The sequence below is a fragment of the Delphinus delphis genome, chromosome 2, assembly GCF_949987515.2.
Source record: "Delphinus delphis chromosome 2, mDelDel1.2, whole genome shotgun sequence".
In the NCBI taxonomy this organism is placed as follows: Eukaryota; Metazoa; Chordata; class Mammalia; order Artiodactyla; family Delphinidae; genus Delphinus; species Delphinus delphis.
Window position 1 is genome coordinate 45,836,846 of NC_082684.1, and position 27,255 is coordinate 45,864,100.

General features: G+C 40.9%; 1 protein-coding gene across 2 annotated transcripts in view; it reads left to right on the plus strand.

The window, feature by feature from the left end:
• ATG14 (autophagy related 14) overlaps positions 1 to 27,141 on the plus strand; it is a 38,968-nt gene extending 11,827 nt beyond the window's left edge. Inside the window, exons 2-10 of one of the 2 annotated variants that reach the window (XM_060004515.1) lie at positions 987 to 1,049; positions 2,568 to 2,610; positions 4,848 to 4,929; positions 9,592 to 9,829; positions 12,722 to 12,951; positions 15,725 to 15,842; positions 17,166 to 17,256; positions 17,336 to 17,421; positions 24,197 to 27,141. In XM_060004515.1, coding sequence (XP_059860498.1) covers positions 987 to 1,049; positions 2,568 to 2,610; positions 4,848 to 4,929; positions 9,592 to 9,829; positions 12,722 to 12,951; positions 15,725 to 15,842; positions 17,166 to 17,256; positions 17,336 to 17,421; positions 24,197 to 24,503 — 1,258 coding nt within the window. In that variant the 3' untranslated portion in view covers positions 24,504 to 27,141. Of the gene's footprint in view, positions 1 to 986; positions 1,050 to 2,567; positions 2,611 to 3,263; positions 3,435 to 4,847; positions 4,930 to 9,591; positions 9,830 to 12,721; positions 12,952 to 15,724; positions 15,843 to 17,165; positions 17,257 to 17,335; positions 17,422 to 24,196 lie in introns of those variants that run through there. The other variant, XM_060004516.1, reaches the window with a different exon arrangement.
• Positions 27,142 to 27,255: the final 114 nt, after the last annotated feature.

Consider the following 27,255-nt stretch of genomic DNA (forward strand, 5'->3'; position numbering starts at 1 on the left):
TATAGAACTCTGTATCCAGCAGCTATAGGAAACACTTTCTTTCAAGTGCACATGGAACTTTGACCGAGACGTGCGCACCATATGCAAGGCCATAAGATAGCCTCAAGTCAAAAGATTAAAATCTCATAGAGAATATTCTGGGACCACATCAGCATTAAAGTAGAAAAATAACAGTACGTTACAAAAAAACCCATATATCTGGAAATTGAACAATACACTTCTAAATAATTCATTGGTCAAAGAGGGAATTTGATGGAAGATTAGAAATGTCAAACTAAGTGGTAAAATACACGATATCAAAATGTTTAGGGTTTAGCTTAAGCAATACTTCTGGAGGAAATTCATAACTCTGTATACTTATATTAAAAAGGGGGAGGCTTAAAGTTGATGATTGAACTTCCTACCTTAAACTGCAAAAAAACCAAACTAATCCCACATAAGGTAGCAGGAAGAAAATAAGAATAAGGGTAGAATAGTGACAAACAGCAAAAATGAACTGCAATGTGATATTCTTTCCTTTTAATAACTTTTATTAAGTAAATTGCTAGCCCGTAATGACTAGCAGTAAAATTAGTGAGAAAAAAATTGTACTTTAAGAATTATAAGGAACCAATTTATAAATGAGAGTAGGGTTAAATTAAGCTTAATAATTATAATTATTTTTATAATGGAAGCCTCTGTTTTCTTGAATTCTGATTCATTTTAGTGCTCTGATTTACCTGTTTTGGAGGACAATTTAAACTAGGGGTGAAAAAAACCTATAGGCATATTTTATAAACCCATGAAAGAGTTTTAAAGCTGAGAATTTGAACTTAGTTTTAAATAACCAAATGATAAGCAGCTGTGTGCCATTGAGAAGATATGTTCAGGACAGTGACATTTCCTGATGAGTCTGCAGAAATGTTTGGCTCTCAGGAATTTGCATAATCTCATTCAACTGAAAAAAAATAAACATTTAAATAAAACACTGAATTTTTTTCTTACAGGTTTATAGACAAGAAGGAAAGGTTAAGCCAACTTAAGAGCAAGCAAGAAGAATTTCAAAAAGAGTGAGTTTTCATTTTGTTTTTTAATTTGTGGAGGTTGTCTTGTCACCACATGGTTTAATTCAGTGCTGTGGTATGCATACATGTGGATTGCTAATTTATTGAATTTAGGTTACAAATCTCCCCGTGTGAAGAGCAGAACATCTGGGAGAAGCAAAATAGGAGAGATGATCAAGTTTCTAGAAAACACTGGGATCAAACCTGGTGCCTGGTTCACAGCAGGCAGTGACTGGATGGATGAATCAAACCGCTGGCCCTGATAATTGACGTATTGTAAATGGGTCCAGGACAAAAGGCATATTAGACTAGCAGTGGTGGCTCTTGTAGGACATTATTGCTTCTGTTTATCTTTATTCTTCTGTATCAGGGTTTTGCAAAGTGTGGTCTGCAGAACATCTACATCAGAATTCATTAACTTCGGTACTGGTTAAAAATGTAGATTCTTGGAATCCTGTCCTCAGGTATCCTGATTCAGTAGGTCTGGGGGTACGCCCAGGAATCTGAGTATTAATGAGCACCCGATGAATCTCTCATCCTCTGGATTTGGGAATTGTCCTGTAGAACCTTTTATCCCAAACTGATCCAGTCACTATTCTCCATACACACCCCAGACCTGATTAACACATTTATGAGTAGATGAAATCTTCAGAGATACTCTGCATTAGAAAAACCCGCTTAGATTTAGTTAACTCAGTCATTTCTCTAACTTACTCTATCACGGAAACTTATTTTTCCCTATAGAACACTTCATTCCTTAGAACAAATTTTTGCCTAAGCTGGCTTATGCCTTTTTTTAAAAAAAAGTAATTAATTAATTTATTTATTTTTGGCTGTGTGGGTCTTCGTTGCTGTGCACGGACTTTCTCTAGTGGCGAGTAGTGGCTACTCTTCGTTGTGGTGCACAGGCTTCTCATTGCGGTGGCTTCTCTTGTTGCGGAGCACGGGCTCTAGGCATGCGGGCTTCAGTAGTTGCGGCACAAGGGCTCAGTAGTTGTGGGTCGCGGGCTCTAGAGTGCATGCTCAGTAGTTGTGGTGCACGGGCTTAGTTGCTCTGCGGCACATGGGATCTTCCCGGACCAGGGCTCGAACCCATGTCCCCTGCACTGGCAGGTGGATTCTCAACAGCTGCACCACCAGGGAACTCCCATGGCTTGTGCCATTTTGCGGGGAGCTGACAATAGCATTTGGACCATGAATTCTCTTGTAACTATCATTATTATTAATTATGACTGATGGAAATTATTGATTATGACGGAGGACAAAGGCTATGGCTGTTATGGAAGTTTATTGTGAACGTTTATAGAAAGGCTCTGAGCTGTATTAAAAGTGCAAAAGGAAGGAGGTGAGAAAAAATTGAAGAGAGCAGGGAATCTGGGAAACATTTTTCAGTGCTTACATCCCACTTCGGTATATCCAGCTGTTTCTAAGACCTTATTTTAAACAGTTGTTGATTTTGCATTTTTGAGCTTCACCGAATTCATTATTTTAAGAGCATATTTCCTTTGTCTCTTCTCCATACAGAGTGTTAAAAGCTATGGAAGGAAAATGGATAACAGATCAGTTGGTAAGCTATAAGAAGAATTTAAATAATATTCTTTACACTTGAGGTTACATGTTTTTAAATTGGCAGAACTTAAAAAATCATTTCAAATTTAAATTTATTTTTGATCATTTTTGGCAGTTCTCTGTGAATATATTCGTAGTGTGGGCTTCTCAGATATTTCATCCAGGTACCAAAAACAGGGTTTTGGCAATTAATTATGGAACCACTGTAAGGAATAATTATGAAGTCTGGTATTGACAAAGATATAAGAACAGTGAGGTGTCCTTTTTTAAAAAATTACTCATCGTAAACACCTACTTTGTAGATGGGTTAATGATTGAATGTGAAAAATAAACTCAAATATTAAAAGAAAATATGGGAGAGTATTTATATAATCTGGGGGTGAGCAGACCTTTATAAGCCATAAAGGAAAACATTTGACACACTACATAAAAGTTTAAAAGTTCTATATGTTAAAGACCGTAGCAAAATGAATATAAACTGGGAAAAAATGAGTACAACATATGAAAATAAGGAGTTTGATTGATTATACTTTTATTCACTGTTGGTGGGAGTGTATATTGACACATTTGTTTGGGGGACAATTTGGTGGTGGCTTGTTGGTGTTTTTAATGCACATGTGGTATATCGGCAATTTTCCTCCTAAGAAAATATACATGAATGTAGAGATTTATGGATAAAGAGGCTGATTGTCTGCATCATTGGTAGTAAAGTTAATATATAATCTAAATACTCATCAAACAGAATGAGATGATTATGATGCTGTGTAGCTGTTGAGAAGAATGTGGTCAGTCTACACGCACTTGTATGGAATGATGTCCAAGGTATATTTTTTAATGAAACAATCAAACAAAAAGCAGGCTAGGGTAAAGTATGATTCCATTTGTGTATGTGTTTTAAATATATATCTTAAAAAATACATATCAAACTTTAATTGAGATCAACCCTGAAGAGTGGGAAGGAGTCAGGTTAACAATCTCTTTCTTCTCTTTTGTGTTGCTTAATTTTTTTCATAATAATAATAAGCGTCCTTCATAAATTTTAAATGATACTTAAAGAGATGTGATATAGGTGAATTCTGCTTATGCTCTGAATGTTATATAAACAAGTTGTATGGAAAAAGGTTATAAAAGGCTGTTTATAAAGAATCTCATCCCAGTTTTTCTAAGTTCTAAGTTTTCTCGTTTTTCTATCAAATATTTAAATATTGATTCTTAAAGACTAATACCTTTTAAAAGTAAAGACATCTCATTTCCAGTTTATTCCTGAATCCATCAGTTCCCGTGCATGTGTTCTCAGATGTTTCTCTCACCCCACTGGAGAGGGGAGAGTTTTACCCACTGAACATTCCTGTAATCTACTCTGTATCTTGTACCATCAGACTACTTAGACAAGTGTGAAACATTATAGGCATTTGACTGATGTTGTACGCTTTCAATTATCCCCGTTTATGGAAGCATTATGGAATAGATAAATACTACTTTTTTAAAACTAGTGGGGCAGATTTTTACTTATCCTTTATTCTCTTTGGGGAAGCTGTACCTAAATCCTGGTAATATAAAATTGCAGTTTCATATAACTTTTTGAGGCTTTTCAAGAAATCTTACATGAGTTATAAACGTAAAAAAAAAACTTCTGCTTTACTGCAGTTTTTATTATTTTGCGAGTAATATTTGCTTATTGTATCAGTGAGATAATACAGTTGGTGGTCTCCTCAGTAACCAGCACTGAGAATTTAGAGCAGCACATCCATAGAACTCTCTGATGATGCAGATGTTCTCTGTCTACACTGCCCGATATGGTAGCCATTAGTAACTTGTGGTGTTGACATGTACCACCTGACGTGGGTAGTGAGAGTAGGAACTGGATTTTTTTTAAATTTCATATAATCTAATTGACTTGCAGGTAACCACATGGGACCTGTAGCTATATATTGGGCAGGGCAGGTTAAGAGAATATCCTTCAACACTTTTCTCTGTGCTTATTAATACATAAAAGAACTGTGTGAATTTCTCTTTCTCTCTTAATTTCCTAGCAGCTTCTGCACTGAACCAGAGTAACATTTTTTTTCTTTTTTGTAATCCACTAGTTACAAGCTATAAGAAATATAATTATACTGATCTTTTATTCATTACATTTTCTAAGATACACCTCAAAATAAGTAGTGTCCCCAGTAGATAATCATATTAGTCATTAGAGACCAACATTTGTGATATTTATTTCATACCTTTTTTAAGAGATGGAAAATAATGTCCTGCAAGATGAGGATTGAACAGCTGAAACAAACTATATGTAAAGGAAATGAAGAAATGAAGAAAAGTAAGTAATTTTCCACCTCTCTCCAGCCCTAATAAAGGATGGACTCATGTGGAACTTCATGCGATTAATAAACAAACTAGAGAGACAGAGGAAGGGAGACAGAGAAGGGGTGGGGGGAGGCAAGAGCAGCATGAAAGAGTTTACTGCTTGCCTTTCTCTTTGTAAAACATCTGTATAAGGAATTTATATATATATATATTTTTCATATATATGTATATAAAACATATCTGTGTGTATATATATACATACCCATATGTCCATATATACATATACACATGCACGCAAATGTAATGACCTTTAAACTGCTACATTTCTCAACTTAAAAAGTTAAGTAATGTATGTGTCCCGTTTCCCTTAGCTGACAGGAAGCTCAGAGTCAGTCTTGGTAATCAGGTATAATAATTGTTAGTTCACACCAGAAGCACAGAATATAAGACTCAGTGAGTCTTATACATATTTTAATCTGTATTAATCTTGCATTACATCTGTGTATTTCATACTTTATCAAAGGTGGTTGTCAAGTTTTAAGAGTCCTCTTAGAAGTCCTGTGTCCTTAGAAACAGTCCATGGTGGAACTTCCCTGGTGGTCTAGTGGTTAAGACACCATGCTTCCAATGCAGGGGGCACGGTTTCAATCCCAGGTCAGGGAACTAAGATCCCACATGCCACGCGGCCAAAAAATAAATAAATAAAAATAAAAGAAAAAGAAAGAAATTGTCCGTGTATTTCTGAAGATAAGTGTTTCAAGTTTAGAATGGGTCGTCATCATACCTTGTAAATCTGTTTCTTGTCTATTCATTGCTTTCAGAAGCAAGTATTTTATAGTGGTAGGTAATGGTGTAAAAGCTGTCTTTGAAAATGTTTGTCCTAATAAAGTGCTTGCATAGAGAAGCATGGTAGCTGGGTGAAGAGCTGCTCAGAGCTGCAGCCAGCCACTCTTCCACCGAGTTTGGCCTGCACTCTCCAAAGGCTCTGGGTCAATAGCAGTGTAGGGACTCATTACTTACCATGGGTTCACCCTCTTTCCCCTCCTCCCTGGATGTTCGCAGTAGGAGTTTGCCACCAGGCATCTGTGAACCTCCAGAAATTGCTGAATTGACTGAGCTTGGTGTATTTCTCTGATGAGCAAGTTTAAAACTTTGGTCAGCTCTTTTTAATAGGCTCCTAGCCCCAAAATACAAAAGCAACAACCATGGAAAATAAAAGATATGGTTCTAAATTAGTGGACTCTATAACTGTGATTTCCATCCCTAGCAAAACATTGGAGTCACCTGATAACCTTTTTTTAAGATCTAGAGAGAGAATCCTGGGACCTGCTTTGGACTTAGGAAATTAAAACCTCATGCATGGGGACCAGGGTCAATGGTTCTTAAACTGTCTCTAGTAAAAGACCACTTTATTCTCTTTCATTTCCAATGTGTCATAAACCGATACCAATACTTTTCTAAAATACAGTAAAATTAGTTACTAGAAAAATGATTGCACACTTGGATGTCATGGCAATGTCACATAGCCATATCAAAGAAAATAGTTTCTAAACTTAGTCTATATTTCTGTACTCCTCTTGTCTGGTAAAAGTTTGCAGATGGGCCAGATCCATAGTTCATACTTTGAGTAGTAGCACTACTCTGAGGACCTGCCAGGCTCAGGAACCACTGTTCTTTAGGACATAAATACAGGCTGGTTGCCACCCACTAGACCAGACTCACAAAATTTTACAAACAAGTTAAGGGAGTTAATGGATTCCAGAAGCTATGGGCTGTGGGCTCAATCCATTGACTTGAGCTATGGGCTCAAGTCAATGGATTAGATTAAGCGCTTGCTACTCAATAAATAGTCTGGTTTTTTCTTTTTAAACAGAATCTTGTTGAAATATCAATTATAAACTATAGAGCCTGATGAATATTTTCTCCAGAATCTTTTAAGATGTCATGATACAGAATAATACAGTATAGATAGGGAAGTTGGATTGTATTTGAAATTTCAGAGTTGAGTTGATCTGTTACTTGTCCAAAAAAGGAAGAGTGGATTACAGACGGTATCCAAATGTTTTTTGTTTTTGTTTTATTTATTTATTTATTTTTGTTGCGTTGGGTCTTTGTTGCTGTGCGCGGGCTTTCTCTAGTTGTGGTGAGCGGGGGCTACTCTTCGTTGTGTTGCGCGGGCTTCTCATTGCAGTGACTTCTCTTGTTGCAGAGCACAGGCTGTAGGCGTGTGGGCTTCAGTAATTGTGGCAGGTGGGCTCAGTAGTTGTGGCACACAGGCTCTAGAGCGCAGGCTCAGTAGTTGTGGCGCATGGGCTTAGTTGCTCCGCGGCATGTGGGATCTTCCTGGACCAGGGATCGAACCCGTGTCCCCTGCATTGGCAGGCAGATTCTTAACCACTGTGCCACCAGGGAAGTCCCCAGTATCCAAATGTTTTAATGTTCAGGGGGAGATAGCATGGAGAGAAGAGTAAATTAAATTGAGTCTGCACTAGTGCAAGTTGGGTGACTGTGATGATTTCCTGCCACCTACAAGGGGTCCTGATATGAAATTGGAAAATGTCCTTTAAAAATCTGACCACCATATGGCTTAGGCCATGGCTAGACAGATGCATTTGAGCACTTGTAGAGAGCTCAGTAGAGATCATGAAAATGAATGAACTTGCTGGAAAGTGTGTGATAGAACCAGAGACTTAACCTTAAGGACATTCATATTGGTCAGGAATGGTGAAGAGACGCATCTGAGGAGGAAAGAAAACATAAGAAACTTTCTGCCTGCAATGAAATAACCTAGGTTCGTTGGTCCTCAGTTGAAGAGGGTGGTTTCGGTCCACACACATTTATCAACTGCTTCTCATATCCCAGTCAGGAGACAACAGGCTTCAGTTGGACCTGGTGTAAGCAGCTACGAGCCATGTGCTATAGGTGAGGTACACACACATTACCATAGAGCTCCTGGGAGCAAGAGGTCTAGGGAGTGTTTATGGAGGGAGCCTTGAAGAATGAGTACAATCTGGACATTAGGAGAATAGGAGAAAATAGTGTTCCTAGAGAGATGTTGATTTGAACAACAGAATGGAGATAAATATTTAAGGAATGACTTGTCTGACATCCATCCATCCATCTGTGCGCTTACTTAGTGTGTTCATTTGAAGTATCTGGTAATTGAATGAGACTGGAATGGAGGGTGTGGAGAAGGGAACTGTGGGGTTTGTACCAGTTTGGTGGTGGCTGGGAGGCTGAGAAGTTTGGTCTGTGTTTGATCGGCAGAGGAGAATCGCTGAGCACTGGCTGTACTTTATGAAGACTGAGCCAGTGAAAGAGGGGGTGGAGGTGTGGAGTGGAACCAACTAGAGACAGGCAGAGTTTGGGTGAGAGTTAACCAGGATTGTGACAGTGGAAATGAAAAGAAAGACCTAGATGGAAGGAACTGTAGGACAGCTCATGGAATGGACCATCAAGAGATTGATTTAGGGGGGCTTCCCTGGTGGTGCAGTGGTTAAGAATCCACCTGCCAATGCAGGGGACACGGGTTTGAGCCCTGGTCTGGGAAGATCCCACATGCCTCAGAGCAACTAAGCCCGAGCGCCACAACTACTGAGCCTGCGCTCTAGAGCCCACGAGCCACAACTACTGAAGCCCGCGTGCCTAGAGCCCATGCTCCGCAACAAGAGAAGCCACCGCAATGAGAAGCCTGAGCACCGCAACGAAGAGTAGCCCCCGCTCACCGCAACTAGAGAAAGCCTGCATGCAGCAACGAGGACCCAATGCAGCCAAAAATAATAAATAAATAAATTTAAAAGAAGAGAGAGGTTGATTTAGGACAGGTCAGAAATAATTGTGAAGTAGGGAGCCTAGCTTAAAATGTGTCAAGAGGAAAGATAATGAGCTTGGTTTTAAACTTATTTGAGCCTCTTAAGTTGTTCCTGGGTGTGAGATTTTACAGCCAGTTGTTGCTACACTAGAGAAGTTTAGCTACAACCTGATGTGTTTGATAATACATCTTGGGATCTAGAACCTGTAGGACCTTCATAAAAAGAACATACGTTGGGAAGGACGAGTGTCTGTCTGTTTTCTCGTTGTATGGCCAGGCTCTGGTTACCCTTCCAGTGGTTAAAATGCTGGTGTATGGGAGGTGCTCGCACCCTGCTGGGGGCGCTGCACTCCACTGTGACTTTTCAGGGCATTGGTCTGTTTCTTTGCTGCATGGCCACCTGCCATGAGATTATCCCTGGGCTCTCTGAATGTAGCCCAAGGGACACTTAATAGTTTTCTAAGGAAAATCAGATAGCCAGTGAATTTTTCAAACTTAGATTTAGATCTCTTTTCTGCCCAACATGGCTGCTCTTCAGTGCTTACTGTAAGAAAGTCAAGTACTTCCTGTGCTAAACTTAAACTTGATAGTCTTGAGTGATGCTCACTGATGTTGATTACAAATGGAGACCCAGAGTCGTTTTAGTGGTGGTCCCCTTTGCTCTGTGTGTAATACCTACTTGAACTAAACTCCCGGTCTCCATACTTAGTGAATGTCATGTAGTTAATTTTATTGAGGTTTTGCTTTCAGTTTAGACTGCAGGAAGACACTTAATGCTTTGGGGGTGGCGGGGGGCGGTGGTAGTGTGCAGTACCCAGGAACTATTTGTACAGCTCATTGTTGGATGTGATTTATTTATTTTAGATTCTGAAGGTCTCCTCAAAACCAAGGAAAAGAATCAGAAACTTTACACTCGAGCACAACGGCATCAGGAGAAAAAGGAGAAGATTCAGAGGCATAATCGCAAACTTGGCGACCTGGTAGAAAAAAAAAACACTGATTTAAGAAGTCATTACGAGCGTCTGGCAAATCTTCGGCGGTCTCACATATTAGAGCTCACCTCTGTCATTTTTCCAATCGAGGAAGTAAAGACGGGTGTGAGGTACAGTGAGTGAGTCTTTTGACTCTAGGAAAATACAAGTTCCAAAGATCAAGTATCTCTCAAGTATGTCAGCACATTTATTGGGCCTCATTCTGGGTTTTCCTGGTAATGAAACTTAAGTCTTACCTGCTTCAGCAAACAGTAAACACTGCAGGAAGTTGGGGAGGTGGCCAGGGTGAAGGATGGTGGCCCTCGGAGAAGTGAGGCCCAGGTTTGTATACTTGTAGAGCTTCCAGATGAGGGCCAGGCTCACATCCCTGATCAGGAACCATCTCGTGGCTGCAGGGCCACTTGAGCTGTTTATTAGTCAGATGCTGCGAGGCAGGTTTTTGAGCCTCGAAGTCTTAGTTCCTTGTCTGTTAGATGGGGATAATAAATGCCTCCTTCACAGAGAAACCATGAGCTAAGATGGAAGAAAACACCTCGGGCTCTCTTACTTGGTGGGCAGGACATGCTGACTCCGCCTTTTCCTGGTAACCAGCATGTCAGGCACTGGTCGTCTCACTGGCTGTAGTGCACAGACACCCTCATGAGTCCGTGGGGTGGACAGGATGGTGGTTCCCACCTGGCTGTTCATCAGAGTCACTCAGGAACTTTAGGAAAAGACAGGCTCCAGAGGACACAGCTCCAGCCTCCTAGTTCATCTCATAATACTTTATTTTTTAAACTTCCCCAGATGATGCTGGTGATCATCTAGGTTCTGAAACTTCCACTGAAGAGTTTCGATTGCTTTCTGACTAACCATCGGGCTGTTCCAGCTGAGGATTTCCCTGTCTCTTCTGGTTACCCTTACTTTCCGGCAGCTTTCCTTGGAATTGGACAGTCAGTGGACTGTTGCTACTTAGGACTTAGTGTTTGCTGCCTCCGCTTCAGTCTTTCCTTTCGTCTGTTGCCAGAGTTGGCTTCCTAAAAGCCTAAAGGTCTGATCGTTGCTCCTAGCTTGACGACCTGCTCTCTGACTCTTACCAAGTAATTTGTCATTAGTAATAGTTAGCAAATATAAAAATAAAAAGGCAGGTGCAAAATAGAGAAGAATTCACAGCTCAGAAATAGACCCCAAGGTGGCATTTTGAATCAGTGGGGAAAAGTTGGATTATCCAAAAATTGGTGTAAAGACAGCTGGCCAGGGCTTTGAGGGGGAAAAAGCTGACAGACAGAAACACTCTGTCAAATTAAATTCTGATGGGCCCAGATAGCAATGTTAGAACACATTATAGTAAACAAAGACTAGGATACTGTTCCAGATTTTAGGAGACTAAGGAGACTGACAACTGAATATAAAGTCGCAGGAGAGAAATTGTGGAGAAAATCTTCCTCTTCCATGCCTGTGCTGTTTAAATCTTGTATGTTAGTCTATATTACTATATATCATGAATTTTTTTAAGCTGATAGTTTTGAAGTTATCCCTATCATAAGATTTCTTGTTCATTCACATTTCTTCTCAACCTGCCTTGAGTGGAAGGAGGAAGTAGAGGTACAGCTTAGAACTGGCCACAGTGCCCTCCCCCAGTCCTGTCCGGGCAGCCAGTGGGAGTGCACTTACGTGCACCTGGTGGTAGAGGAAGAAGGATTGAGGGCCACTGGCCAAGAGGATGGATTCTAAACTTAGCGCAGCACAGAAGGCCCTTCCCAGCCTGTGCATTTCATCCCTCCTCTTCCAACACCACCTCCTGGCACTTCCTTCATGCCTCCTACAGGCAACCACGCTGATCCCTGTGCTCCCCAAACACGCCACGTTCTTCCCCCTGCCTGCACAGTACCTGCCGAGCCTTCTCATTCACCTTCCATGCTCCAGGCCAGCAGTGCTCAAAGTGTGGTCTGTGGACCTCTCTGGGTCCCAGAGGCCCTTTCACGGGGTCTGTGCAGTCAAAAACTATTTTCATAATACTACTAACACTTTGTTTTCCCTTTTCACTCTGTTGATGTTTGCACTGGTGGCTCAAAAGCCGTGGTGGGTAAAACCTCTGTCTTGACAGATATCAAGGCAGTGACGCCATAGTGTAGTAATCGTTGTTGTGTTCCAGTGTCCTTGCGGTGTACAAAACCAGCCAGTTTCACATCAAGAACACTATTGATGAAGCAGCAGAAATTACTCATTCTATTTAAATTATGTCTCGATCCCTGCGTGCACATGTGATTGTGCCATGCAGCGAGGTAGGAAGTCTGCAGAAAGCACATTTGCTGCATGCTGAAAGCCGTGGTGGCTCAAGGGAGAGCCCTTGAGTGAGTTGTAAGCAAAACTAGTTGGTTTTTCCATGGAACACTGTATCTACTTGAAAGCACAACGGAAAGACGTGGGTATTAAAGAGATTTTTTCAAAAGTCATGATCAGTGCTGCAGTGTGCCGTGAACTCAGCTGGTAAACAAATAATGTCACCCTTTGCTAATTTTCTTGTTTTGAAAAATACAGATTTTTTTCATAAAAACATGCTATGTTACATGTAATGGGTTTCTTATTTTTGAATCAGTTAATAATTTAAAATTTCCTCATTTCTAATACAGTAAATATTAATAGATCTAACCCACATAAAGAAAACTCTTTGGGATCCTCAGAATGTTTTAAGCATGTAAGGGGGGTCTTGAGACCAAATAGTTTGAGAACCTACCACTCGGAGCCCTAGTTCATGGTGCCATCTTCCTCACATGCTGTGGGCTTCTGTGCCACAGCTGGTTTGACCTTCACCTCTGATGCAATTGCTTACCTCTGTATATTCCAGTTAAATTCCTGTCCTCAACAGATACTCAACTTCTAATAAAATTTATGACTTGTACCTGGAAAAAAAAAATTCCTGTCCTCACGTGCATCTTCCCAGTGTTCTTCGTATCTGCCAGGTAATTGCATGCTCTGCAAAACCCAGCCCCTTGACATCCATGTGCATCTTCGGTTTTTAGAGATCCCACAGACGTGTCTTCAGAGAGTGACAGTGCCATGACCTCCAGCACCGTGAGCAAGCTTGCCGAAGCCCGGAGGACAACTTACCTCTCGGGGAGATGGGTCTGTGACGATCACAACGGGGACACCAGCATTAGCATTACAGGGCCTTGGATTAGCCTTCCCAACAATGGGGACTACTCTGCCTACTACAGTTGGGTGGAAGAGAAGAAAACCACGCAGGGACCTGGTGAGAAGCAAGATAGTCTTTGAAAACTTTTATAAATATATTTTTTTAATAGAGGTAAAATTTATGTAACAAAATGAAGTTTTAGAGGAAGCAATTCAGTGGCATTTAGTGCATTCACAGTGTTGTGCAACCATCACCTCTGTCTAGATCCAAAGCATTTTTTCACTCCAAACAAAAACTCTGGGGCTTGAAGCAGTCACTCGCATTCCCACCTCTTCCCAGCCCTTGGGAACCACTGTTGTGCTTTGTGTCTCTATAGGTGTCCCTTCTGGATATTTCATATAAATGGGATCATACATTATGTGGCCTTTTGTGTCTGGCTTTCTTTCATTTAGCATAATGTTTTCAAGGTTCATCCACATTGTAGCGTGTATCATATCAGCATTTCATTCTTTCTATGACTGAATAATACTCCATTGCATGAATATGCCACATTTTATCTATCAGTGGATGGACTGAAAACATGTATTTTTTTTAGACATTTCACCTTTTTGGGGTCAATATTGTTTTATTTATATAAAAAGATCTATTTAAAGAAGTGTATTTAGCCTGTTGGGTCCCATTTTTATAAGTTTCGAACTTTGTAAAGAACTTTTTTTATCAGTCCTAAATGGAGATTGAAATACCCCAGTAGAAAAACCCTTTACAACTTCAGTAGCTTCTCTTTGGTGGAGAAAGATTATTCATGTAGTCATCCAGCAAGTATTTAGTGAGTATGTGCTTTCTGTCATGCACAGTGCAGGTGCTACAAAGGTGATGTCACCAAGACAAGTGTAGCCCTTTGCCTTTCTGTGGAGAGGAAGGGAAGCAAGTAATGATCAAAGGCATCATACACTGAGTATGGGCTATGGACGACAGAACCAGCACCTTCAGGGATGGGGCTACAGAGGAAGGAACTATTTCTCCATAGGGTAGTCAGGGGAGGCCTCTCTGAGGAGGTGACATTTAAGTTGGGCATTAATTGTTTGGATAAATAATACATTATCAGGTCCAAGCAGCTCAGACATCAGTTTCGTTTGTGCTGGCTCCATTTAGGCCCATTTGCTTAGCTTACATTCCACTCAACAAAAATCATAAACAATGAAATACTAATGTCTGGCCATGGACCTTTTATTACTAAAGAGCAAAGCATAGCCATCAATAATGTATTGACAAAATCACAAAATCCAGGTTCATTAATATTTTTGTTGAAATTAAAGCTGTTTGTGTATGGCTCTTGTTTTTTGTTTTTTACATCTTTATTGGAGTATAATTGGTTTACAATGGTGTGTTAGTTTCTGCTTTATAACAAAGTGATTCAGTTACACATATACATATGTTCCCATATCTCTTCCCTCTTGCGTCTCCCTCCCTCCCACCCTCCCTATCCCACCCCTCTAGGTGGTCACAAAGCACCGAGCTGATCTCCCTGTGCTATGCGGCTGCTTCCCACTAGCTATCTACCTTACGTTTGGTAGTGTATATATGTCCATGCCACTCTCTCTCTTTGTCACAGCTCCCCCTTCCCCCTCCCCATATCCTCAAGTCCGTTCTCCAGTAGGTCTGTGTCTTTATTCCTGTCTTACCCCTAGGTTCTTCATGACATTTTTTTTTCTTAAATTCCATATATATGTGTTAGCATAAGGTATTTGTCTTTCTGTTTCTGACTTACTTCACTCTGTATGACAGACTCTAGGTCCATCCACCTCATTACACATAGCTCAATTTCGTTTCTTTTTATGGCTGAGTAATATTCCATTCTGTATATGTGCCACATCTTCTTTATCCATTCATCTGATGATGGACACTTAGGTTGTTTCCATCTCCGGGCTATTGTAAATAGAGCTGCAGTGAACATTTTGGTACATGACTCTTTTTGAATTATGGTTTTCTCAGGGTATATGCCCAGTAGTGGGATTGCTGGGTCATATGGTAGTTCTATTTGTAGTTTTTGAAGGAACCTCCATACTATTCTCCATAGTGGCTGTACCAATTCACATTCCCACCAGCAGTGCAAGAGTGTTCCATTTTCTCCACACCCTCTCCAGCATTTATTGTTTCTAGATTTTTAGATGATGGCCATTCTGACTGGTGTGAGGTGATATCTCATTGTAGTTTTGATTTGCGTTTCTCTAATGATTAGTGATGTTGAGCATCCTTTCATGTGTTTGTTGGCAATCTGTATATCTTCTTTGGAGAAATGTCTATTTAAGTCTTCTGCCCATTTTTGGATCGGGTTGTTTGTTTGTTATTGAGCTGCTTATAAATTTTGGAGATTAATCCTTTGTCAGTTGCTTCATTTGCAAATATTTTCTCCCATTCTGAGGGTTGTCTTTTGGTCTTCTTTATGGTTTCCTTTGCTGCGCAAAAGCTTTTAAGTTTCATTAGGTCCCATTTGTTTATTTTTATTTCCATTTCTCTAGGAGGTGGGTCAAAAAGGATCTGGCTGTGATTTATGTCATAGAGTGTTCTGCCTATGCTTTCCTCTAAGAGTTTGATAGTTTCTGGCCTTACATTTAGGTCTTTAATCCATTTTGACCTTATTTTTGTGTATGGTGTTAGGGAGTGATCTAATCTCATACTTTTACATGTACCTGTCCAGTTTTCCCAGCACCACTTATTGAAGAGGCTGTCCTTTCTCCACTGTACATTCCTGCCTCCTTTATCAAAGATAAGGTGACCATGTGCACGTGGGTTTATCTCTGGGCTTTCTATTCCTGTTCCATTGATCTATCTTTCTGTTTTTGTGCCAGTACCATACTGTATTGATTAGGCTTTTGTTTTTATACTTTAGATATGGAGCATAATAACCCTGCTTACACGATTAGTGCTGCGTTGTGCTATGCGACTCAGCTGGTCAACATTTTGTCTCATATACTCGACGTAAATCTTCCCAAAAAGCTGTGCAACAGGCAAGTAATTGAAGACGGTGATGTCATCTTTATCATGGCTCTCTTATGTTCCTATTGTGTTCTTTATTCTAATTAAAACAAAAACAAGAATTTAAGTATTATCAAGAGAGAAAAGGTCTGACCATGAAATATTGAGATTGATTTCATAAGCCAGTGTGCAAATTTGTGTCATTATCTTACAATTAAACATGACGTCTTTGAAAAGACCATGGAATTCTCCCATGTGAAAAGATAATTTAAGGGAAAACCAGGATATTCAGAGGGCATGCTTATGTGTAAGAACTGGATAAATTGTAACACTTCGATTTTTTTTTTTAATGAAAAACACGTGGTTTAAAGTTTTTTTAAATTGTAAAGGTTTATAGTCCACCCAGTTCCTACGAAGACCTTCCTGTCTCCCTCCAGTTATCCTTGCATTTCAAGTAAATATTAATATGTGTTATTACCACTACCACCACCCCCCTTTAAACACAAAAGGTATCATGCTAAACTAAGGTGTTTTGCACCTTGCTTTTTAAATTTGTTATTTATTTACGAAGATTTGTTGAGCACCTGCTATGTGCTAGGCACTGTTCTAGGCACTGAGGGGGTACAGTGGTGATGAAAACGTAACCTCTGCCCTTCTGACACTTGACTTTAACGGAGAGACACGTGATAAACGAACAGTACGTCAGGTGGTGATGAGTGCTCGGGCGACCATTAGAGCAGGTGAAAGAGCGGGCCTGTGAGGGCAAGGAAGGGTTTACCACGTCTGACTGGGTAGGTGTGGAATCACATGTCAACCTGGGGGAGGCTGGGAGCAGGCCACAGGGATCCCTGGGCAAGGAGAAGGGCAGGTGCAGAGCCCGGGGTGAGAGAACGAGGCAGCAGGGACAGGAGGCTGTAGATTCTGTGGCGCCTTATAGGGCCATCGTTGGCTTTCAGCTGTCACTCTGCCTAACGTGGAGAGTAGCAAAGTTTTCGTTTGTACAGATGTACCAAGATCATACTGGTCTGCCCTGTCCCCAATTTATACTTCAAGGAATAATCTGTACATTCGTTGCTTTATTAGTGTGCAAGCATTTGTGTAGAGTGAGTTTTCAGAAGTAGGATTGCTTGGTCAAAAGATATGTGCGTTTGTAATTTTATGGATGTGGTGAAATTGCTATGAGAGCGGTAGTTCATCCTTAGAAGAGTTTCTGTTAAGTGCAATTTATTAAGAGCAAAGGACATGGGGTATGTTTTGTACTGAACTGTAGTGTAAAGCATACTCTTCAAAATGAACATTTTAACATAGAATTTCTTCAAAAATCACAACTTTACAAATCGTACATTATCTTACAGTGAATTTTGTGGAGAAAACCTCAGCAAACAGAAATTTACTCGAGCAGTGAAGAAACTAAATACAAATATTCTTTACCTGTGCTTTTCTCAGGTATGGAAAATAATGCTGTGAGCTAATTTTTAATTTGTTACATGGTTGAAAATATTAATCAGTTTTTTTCTTTTTCTAGCATGTAAATTTAGATCAATTACAACCACTGCATACTCTCAGGAATCTAATGTACTTGGTCAGTCCGAACGCTGAACACCTAGGCAGGTAAGAAGGGTGTTTGTTACTTTTCTCTAAGTGGTGGTGGTATGACGACTTTTAAGTAGAGTTGCTGTATGTGTGGGCATAGAACAGGGGCCTGATCCCAAGCCCCAAACTCTCCAGAAGGGACAAAGATAACACAGTCCTGTATGGAAGGAAACAAAGTCATATTTGATCCCTTATGGTCCTTACGTAATCATTTCTCAGAGGAAATTAGTATCAAACATTTTTAACACCTAAAACAGAATAGAAGAACCCTTATATTCCTGGAGTAGGGACTTCTCGTGCTGTCCCTGAAGACCAAAATCTGTTACTTTGAATCCACATCTGATTCTTCCTTAGCTCTGCCTAGTGTCTCTCCTGATTCTTGTGCATTTCCTTTTGTGCCTGTTCATTCCTTCCCATCATAACAATTCTTCACAATTTTCTTTTTGTCACTGAGTCCATCTGGCCACCATTTGTTGGAGATAAAGGGTATGAGAAGTTTATGAGATGAACTAGTTTGAAATCCATTATCTTAAAAACAGGAGTAAGTAACAAAAAAGACCAACCAGGACTGGTCTATGGGATCTTTTTAGTCTCTCGGCCCTTAAAAGCATGACAAGATGAGGCTTATCTTTGGGACCAAACAAGACCCATTCTCTGGGTGCTTATCTCTTTCCCTTGCTCTGAGCAGTCTCTCTATACATTTCTGCAGATATGACTTGGTTAATGTATTTGAACTTTTGAAAGAGAAGAAAGAAAAACAAAAGGTGGGGAAGTTCTTTGGGGACTCCCTTCCCCATCATTCATTTTCTTTGACACTGGAACCGTGGCTCAAGGGGAGACCCCCTCCATGTTGCAGTGAATTTATCCTTGGTAATCTGCCCTTAATCTTGGTAATCTGCCCTTAACCTTGTTTTGTGTTTCTTCTCTTCCTCAACACCCCCCCATTTAAAACCATAGTTAACTTTTCTGGGACACAGACCCCTCTGGGAAAAGCTGTGAAATCTCTCCAGGAAACTGCACATACACCTAGAATTTCGTGCCATTTTAGAGGGAGTTCATTCTCCTCACCCCAAATCCCATTCATTAGTTTATAAGCCTCAGAAACCTGTTAGAAATCCATCCCGTTTTTAGTGGTTGATTCCTGTGAGTTTGCTTGCCATCCTCTCTATACATTATTTGTAAAGCATTCCACGTTAGGAAATTTATCCTTAATAATAACAGCTAATATTTATTGAGCCAATATTTATTGACACTGTGCCAGCTGCTTTACCTGCATAAGATCAACCTGATAGATGGGAGAAAAGCAATGAATAAAATTCAGTTCCCATTAATAATTAAAGGAAAACAATTAGCAAATTAAAAATAGGTTATTAATAAAGGATACTTACTACAAACCTACAGCAAAAACTACTATACTTAATGACATGTTACTTACATTGATATTTACAGTCAGGAAAAACCAAGAATGCCTACTATCACTGCTGTGTTAACATTGCTGTGGAGGCCTAGCCAAGGCAAAAGATTTTTACAAAGAAGTAAGGTGTGTTTATATTGGAAAGAAGGTGAGATTGGTAGATGGTGTGATTATTGAACTGGTTATCCAAGAGAACTAAGAAACTCTTAGAAATGATAGTTCAGTATGGTGCCTAGATACAAGCTCAACGTACAGAGACCAATATGCCAACAACTAGTTAGAAAATGTAATGGAAAAAAGGTCCCTTTTATTGTAGCAACAAAAAATATAAATTATATAAGAATAATCCTTACAAAATATTTGTAAACCTTTATAAAGAAAATATGAAACTTTAAAAAAAAATTATTCAACATGTATTTCCTGAATGTCTGTTAGGCACTGTATGAGGTATGGCACTGAATGAAAGTAAGCCCGATGCCGCGAAGACCCTTAGGATTTTCTAGGATGGGAAGCCTCAGTGTGGTAAAAATGCCACTTCTGCCCAAAAGGAAACCTGATCAGAATTTCAACAGATATTTCATGGAACTTTGTTAAGCTGATTCCAGAGTTCAACTAGAAGCACAGTCTGAAAGGAAATTTTGAAAAAGAATAATAAGGGATGGGCTTGGCCCCTTTTAAAACATAGTATAAAGGTAATTAAAACCTTTATTATCTGCTGTTAGCATGCAAATAGGTGGAGCAGTTAGAGGAAGAAAATAAAGAGGCCAAAAACAGGCCCTTATGTATGTAGGAATATAATAGATGATAGGGTGGCATGTTGAATCGGATAATAGCAGCTCAGTGGTGGTGGGCCAGTTGGGTATTTATGTGGGGAAAAGTTGGAATCATACTGCATTCCATATGTAAAAATAAATTCCAGATGATATGAAAGACCTTATTACTTTATTTTTTAATAAAACCTGTAAAATAACTAGGAGGAAAGACGATTTTTATAATCACAGGGTGGGGAGGGAATTCCCAAGCAAGCTACAAAACCCAAAAACCAGAAAGGAAAGGAGTTACACATTTTACTGTGTCAAAACAAAATGTCTCTGGTAAAAGATACCATAAACAAAAGACAAGCAACAGGTATGTTTTGCAACCTTTATAATAGACAACGGATTAAAGTCTAGGCTACTTAAAATCTTTCAAATCCATAAAAGAAAGATAAACCTAATAGAAAAATAGACAAAGGATTCAGGCAGGCATTTCACACAAAAGAAGTGCAAGTAGTCAGTATTCAAATGGAAAAAAATCTTCAGCCTCAGTCAAGAATAAAGAAATGCACTTCTAAACAGCTGTCTAGTTTTCAGCCATCAGTTTGGCAAAAATGGAAAGGATTGCTGATAACCCAGTGTTGCTGGTTGTTCAGGAAAACAAACACCTTTCTTTTAGGGCTGGATTTCTTGGGTGGGTCTGAAGTTTTCTTTGGGCTGCCCTCACGTCAGCTCTCCATTTAGAGAGCTCTGTCCAACAGGAGTACACGTGCACAGCCAGGCTGTCGAGTTCGTGTCTGTGAGCCAGGAGGTCAGGAGGTCAGCCTCAGGATGCCCCTTTCACACCTGCCTCAGTCAGGATCAAGGCTTTAGAGAGGTTGTTAATAAACCTCGGTGGGACTTCCTGCTTCCATTGAGACCAGCTGAACTGAGGATCCCATCCTGAATGCAACATAAACTTTTTTTTTCTTTGAAATAAATTCAAACTTACAGAAAAATTGCAAAAAATAAAAATAGTACAAAGACACATATACCCTTTGCCCAGATTCACCTTTGCTGGTATTTTTACCATGTTTGCTTATCATTTGTGCAGTTTCTCTGTCTCTCTTATCTTCATAAATACACATACATACCCCCAGAACTTTTTTTTTCTGAACCCTATGAGGATAAGTTACATACATCATGGCTGTTGACCCTTAAATACTTCAATATGTATTTTTTTTAAATAGGGCTATTTTCTTGCTTTTAACCACAGCACAGTTACCAACATCAGCAGATTCAACATTGATACAATACTGCCATGTGCACATTTTGTCAGTGGGCCAAGAATGTCCCTTATAGCGCCTCACCCCAAGTACAGGGTCCAGTCTGGAGTTGGATGGTGTGTTTAGTTGCTATGTTTCTTTAACCTTTAAATCTGGAACATTTTCACAGCCTCGTTCGTTTTTCATGACATTAGTGTTTTTTCCTTTTTTAATAGAACTTTTATTCTGATGTTTGCTTGAAATGAGATCAGGTTATACATTCCAGGCTGGAATGCTGCCTAGGTGAATGTCTCCTGGGTATCACATCCAGAGGCCCACAGTGGCCATCTGTCCCTCATTGGTGATGCTAATTTGATCACCCAGCCAAGATGCTTTCTACCTTCTCCTCTGTACAATTCCTATATTTTTCCTTCCTTGCAACTAATAAGCAGTCAGTTGGGAGACACTTTGAGACCATGCAGTTATCCTCATCAGAATTTCCCCCTGGATTTAATATCTATTGATTTTTCTTACCTGATCCAGTCTTTACCATGATTAACACATCTTTTTTTTTTTTTTTTTTTTTTTTGCGGTACGCGGGCCTCTCACTGTTGCGGCCCCTCCCGTTGGGGAGCACAGGCTCCAGACGCACAGGCTCAGCGGCCATGGCTCACGGGCCCAGCCGCTCCGCAGCATGTGGGATCCTCCCGGACCGGGGCACGAACCCATGTCCCCTGCATCGGCAGGCGGACTCTCAACCACTGCGCCACCAGGGAAGCCCCTAACACATCATTTTTATCCAAAGTTTATAGTTTACAGTAGGGTTCACTCTTGAGGTTGTATATTCTATCATATAATATTTTTGAAATATTTTGCAAAAGAGACTTCCTAAAAGCCAAAAAGAACATTTTGTTGCCTTAATCGATGAGAATAACCCCCTACAGCATCATGAAAAAATGAGTACTCTTGGCTTCAGGGTCCTGAATAAAAAGATATCAATTATTCAGCTAAACTGAAAACTGAAGGAATGATTTGAAAATCTTTATTCCCAAAGCCATTAAGTGAAAAGACTTAATTCTTTTGCTAGTTAATTTTGTGTGGGGGGTGTGTGTGGCTTGGGGTATGCTGGGCAGATAATAGATCTCTAAGCTAGAAGTGATAGGACAGAGGCTGAGTGGAGAAACGTCTTCTGCTCTCACAGGCCCTCACAAATGTAGGTTACTCGTTGGAACTAAAATTGTTCAGACTGGCCACTTTGGGAATCATTTACTAGTTTTTTCTTTTCTTTCTTTTTTTTTTTAACGTCTTTATTGGAGTACAATTGTTTGACAATGGTGTGGTAGTTTCTGCTTTATAACAGTGAATCAGCTATACATATATATATATATATATATATATATATATATATATATATATATATATCCCCATATCCCCTCCCTCTTGTGCTTCCCTCCCTCCCTCCCTATAGTTTTTTCATTAGGGCACCTTCTCCAGGCCAGCTGGACTCTGCCCTATGCAGTTCCAAGCAGAGAACTGGAGTCCCCGTGGCTTCTGGCAGGGAGCTCTGCCTGGAGGGAGTGTCATTTCCCCCCGTGTATCACTCCTGCCTGTTTCCTGGGAAAACCCTTAAAGAGAGGGCCTGGAGGTGATGGCAGTCTCATGCCGAGAAGGATCCCAAGAGATCTGGCAGCATTAAATAGGAACAGAAAACAGGCTGTGCTTCTTGGGCTGGCAGCAAGGAAGTGACTGCAGTGGAGAGCTGACCTGGGTCTATGAGGGAGCCTGGGGGTTTGGGAGATGAAACCTGGCAGTAGATGCTGAGGTCCCCTGGACAGTGAAGCTGAACAGAACAGAATCCAAGAGCTTTGTGTTCAGGAAAAGAGGGAGCCCAGCTAAGGCACTTACATTGTGACCGTGTTTTGGTAGGCAGCTGCCATGAGGAGAGGGGTGGAGGCAGCTCTCAGCAAGCTGAGGGGGTGGAGGGAGGCTGACCGGAGGAGGTGGGACCCCGGCGAGGAGGAGGAGGGGGTGCAGTGAGGGCCTGAGCTGGGGGGACACAGGGTGGAAAGGGGGCTTATTTGGTCATAGCGGGCGGGAGCGTGAGGGAGGAGGGGAAGAACCCCCGCTGGCTTGTGTTTTGAGACTGGTTGGCTCAGACATCTGAGAGGCCAACGGGGACTCCAGTGCCTGGAACAGAAATGCTGGCTATATGCTATTGCTGTGTTTTAGCTGGGAAGCAGGGTTTGTCTTGGAAGAATGAAGGTTGCTTGACACTGGGAAAAGTGAGTCAGAAGGTACAGGTCTGGTGAGGTGCACTGGAGGCCAGCGCTAGGCTTTTATCATCATAAAGGCTGCAGAGAAGTTTGGACCATAGACTAAAATGACAGGCTGTACAATTCTAAGTTATTTCTCATGTCTCTTGTTTTTGCTAATGTCTGTCATTTTCCCCAAAGTAACTGTCAGTGAAACTCTTAAGTGAACCAAGGCATCATGTCCTTATCTTGGGGACAACAGCGGGGAGGCTGCTGGAGTGATGTGGTCCCACCCTGTAGCTGGCTGCAGGGAACCCCCCTGGAGGGGCAGTAGGTGGGGTGACTGCCCACCCAAAGGAAATGCAGCCTGGCTCCCCTGAGGCAGGAGCTAGAAAGGGGGCACGGAAGAGCAGCAGGGGCTGTGTGGAGTTTGCTCAAAAGGGTTCCACAGTGGCACTGAGGGGTGGTCACAGGGGATGAGGCCTGACTTGGAGGTGATGATGTCATTAGGGACCTTTGGGAAATAAAAATAGTTTTCTCCTGAAATATAGTGCAGAAATATGCACTATTCCAGATGAATATGTTCTAAATAGTTGTCTCTCATTCAATGCTGTAAATGTGTCCCTAGAAAATTACGTAATGATATCTTAAAATGCGGGCACTAATCCAAGGAAGCTTTGCTAGCATGCATACAACCCTATCATTTAGCCCCTGTGAGCGTAAGAGTTTACTAACTGGGGGCTTCCATGAGGCAGAGAACACCTGTACAGTTTTACTGTTCACTGATGTGCCTATGTGTGCAGGTGACTGTTTTTGTCCGAATTCTCCCATTGGCATGCATGGATACTGTGGGGGCTTGAAACAGGAAATCGTATGTTGGACCAGCATGCCTAGTCTCAGCGGATGGGTTTTTTCCATCCAGGGTCTTCCCAAGTAGGTTGAGTTGAGGGAAAGTGTGGTGTGGTGTTTTTTTCATTACTTGGATGGCCATTATTATTTAGGTAAAGAAAAGCTCCATTCTAGACCAGCCGTGGGTGTGGTGACGGCTCTGGGCCTGCCGTGTCCCATCGGGTCTTATGTTGCAAGAGGGGTGCTTGTCTTAAAGGGGCCCTCCCTATCTGCGCACAGGTCGGGACCCTTTGAAGTGCGAGCAGATCTGGAGGAGTCCATGGAGTTTGTGGATCCCGGAGTTGCTGGAGAATCAGACGAGAGTGGAGACGAGCACGTAAGTGACGAGGAAACCGACCTGGGCACCGACTGGGAGAACCTGCCCAGCCCCCGGTTCTGTGACATTCCTTCCCAGCCCGTGGAAGTCTCCGAGAGCCAGAGCACCCAGGCGTCCCCGCCCATTGCGAGCAGCAGTGCCGGTGGGATGATCTCCTCTGCTGCGGCCTCCGTCACCTCCTGGTTTAAAGCTTACACTGGACACCGTTAACGAGCAGGAACTGAGACACACCAGATGGGCCTGGAGAAAGCTCTTCCTCCACGCCCTAGTAAACGTTATGTGTTTAGCTAAGATAGTGCCTGGAACAGAAAGAGGTTAAGCTGTTGGGTTTTTTTAAAACAGGGAGACGAGCATTTCTCTTTGTCGATTGGGCCGTGGTGGTGACTGACATGCTTATGATAATTAACAGAACAGAGGGGTCACAGGCCCTTCTCCCAGACCAGCGCCGGTGGAGGAAGGCCCTGTGTGCGTGGCCAGTTCTTTTGAGGCAGAAACACACAGAACCCCTTCCAAGCACAGGCCATTGGTCCCACAGACGCAGCTGCCATGGCGATCCCTGTGATGCTAAGACTGTTCCTAAACACTTTGCTTCAGAGGTTGAATCACAAGGAAGTGATTCCTGAAGGTTAGGATTTGAAAGATAAAAACTGTTTACTATGAGTTTGTTTTTATGCCATTATTTTTTGTACAGAGAACAAGCAGGCAGTTTGAAACACTTGTTTTCTTTATAATTTGGTCACGCTTGGTTTTTAGGTCAAGGATTTTTGTCTTCTTTTCAAAGGGTAGGGGTTTCTTTTGGTGGGGGAGAGGTAGTTTAAAAAATGATTTCCCTTGTGCCGCTCTCTTGTGGCCTGTTGGACATTACTGTTTTCTTTCTCCCCACAGAGCAAAGAAACTAAGGTCTTTTTTTCTGTAGGACCCACATCCATGAAGGGAAGAAATCCTGGCTGCAGTAATGTCCTAGAGATTTAAAAACTATTTCCTTGGATTTTGAGGGGAATTAAGTTCATTCGTACCTAGATTATTGAATTCCTACCATCCACACTATGTGCATTTTGAAATTGAACTTATTTTCTGTGAGTGAAAAATAAGTGACTAAGGTTGTTCCCTTATGGAAGCTAAATTCCTGCCTGGGCGCAGGTTAAAAGCCACTGAAGTGGCCTATGGTCATTTTTCTGGTGTCTGGTTTCTTTCTAAGGGATTTAGTAAGTGGCAGGTTTTTCTACGGAAAACCACCCTGCTTGTTTATTTCCTAGAGGTCTTTGTTGCTCTAAAGACACTACCTTTGCTCTGAAATGCAGAGCACAGCATTACAGCTAATACCGCTCTTCTGTATCCTGGAAAAGCCCTGATGGAAAGAATTTTCCCTCACCAAGAGATCCTTTTCAGCTAATGTGTCTTGTCATTCTCTTAGTGACAATCTTGTAAGAAAACTGTAGAGAGGCATTATGTACAAATATGTAAGTAGATTTTTATTTTTAATAACTGCAAAAAGAAATCTATGTAACAACTACAAAGTGAAACCCCATGAAAAATTCCTAACAGGCATTATTACCATATCTTGTTAGTGTGATTAGCATGATAGTACCTCATAAATCACTTGGAGGTTTGCCCTGCCCTATAGCTTCTTTTCTCATAATTATTATAGTTGATACTTTGCCTCCAAATCCGAGGTGCTATATATAGCTCTTGCTGTTGGTATATTTAGTGTTTGGGTAGAGTTTGGGATAGAATTGCAGAAGGGTGTTTATTCCTATCCAGGAGTCCCAAGTTTCCTGACTGTAAATTTTCCACTTAGGGAGGAAGCAGGATTTTCTCCTTGTGGGTTCTTATACAGCCAGTATCTGTTTTAAGTGCTGGGCTTCATGATTGCTGGGTTGCATTGTCCCATCCAGGTCTGTAGTGTAGTTCATAGAGAGAGGCTGTGGTAGACTTTAACAAATACCAAATGAACTTAAAATCCCATAAGAGTTGTCTAGGCACTCAAACCCTCAGAAAGGAGAGCTTAGTCTTAAGAGTTGGAACACTGGGATTCGGGGCTTGGGTGCAGGGAATGACTTCAGCTGAAAGATGCACAACAGTCATGATTTGTCTCAAGTATTCCTCTGACGAAACCATGAGATCGCAAACCAGAGTAATTCAACAAAACTTACAAGGATATGGGAAATGTAGGGATTGGTGGGGTATGTTTTGTTGTTAATATCAACTGCAGGCACTTTACTTAGGGTTAAATGATCAAACCTTTAATGGTTTTGAACACCAACATACTGGCTTACACTGCTGAGATATTTTGGTTTTCATTATTTTGCACTGGATCCACCCTGTAAATATTCTTAAATATACATTTCAACCACTGTTTTTTCTACTGTCTTTGCTGCTCATTAAAATCTTTCATGTAGGTGCCAGAACCATATGTAAACAGCTTTTTAAAAAATTGAAGCTGGTATTTTTTTTTTTTAAACAACAAGCCATAGAACTTGGTCATGTTTTCCATCATAAGACGATTTGTTGAAACAAGATAATACTAAAAAGACTCACAGGCACCAAATAGGCTGCTTAAAATGGTCTGTTAAAGACTTTTTTTGTAATGGAGTATAACTAAGGAAAGTTTTGCACATCTGTAAGTTAAGGGGAAAAACAGTGTCAACATTGGGGAGTGGACAGGATTCATTTAAGGAGTCGTGTATTGATAATTTGGGGAAGAACATTTGGTGGCATGCTGTTAAAGAATCTCCTTGGGGCGTCATGTTGCAGGGATTTCCCCACTGCTCTGCGACTTCCAAACCAGTTTGAGTCATACAAATGTTTTCTAAACTATTATTGTATTATTGCAATAAATCTTTTAACAGTACTTTGCAAATATGTATGTCTTTTTCAAGCTCTGATTATTCATTTCTACTGAATACATTGAGGGTAGCAAGAATGAGCTCTAACTCTGGAGTATTCTATACAAATTAGAGGA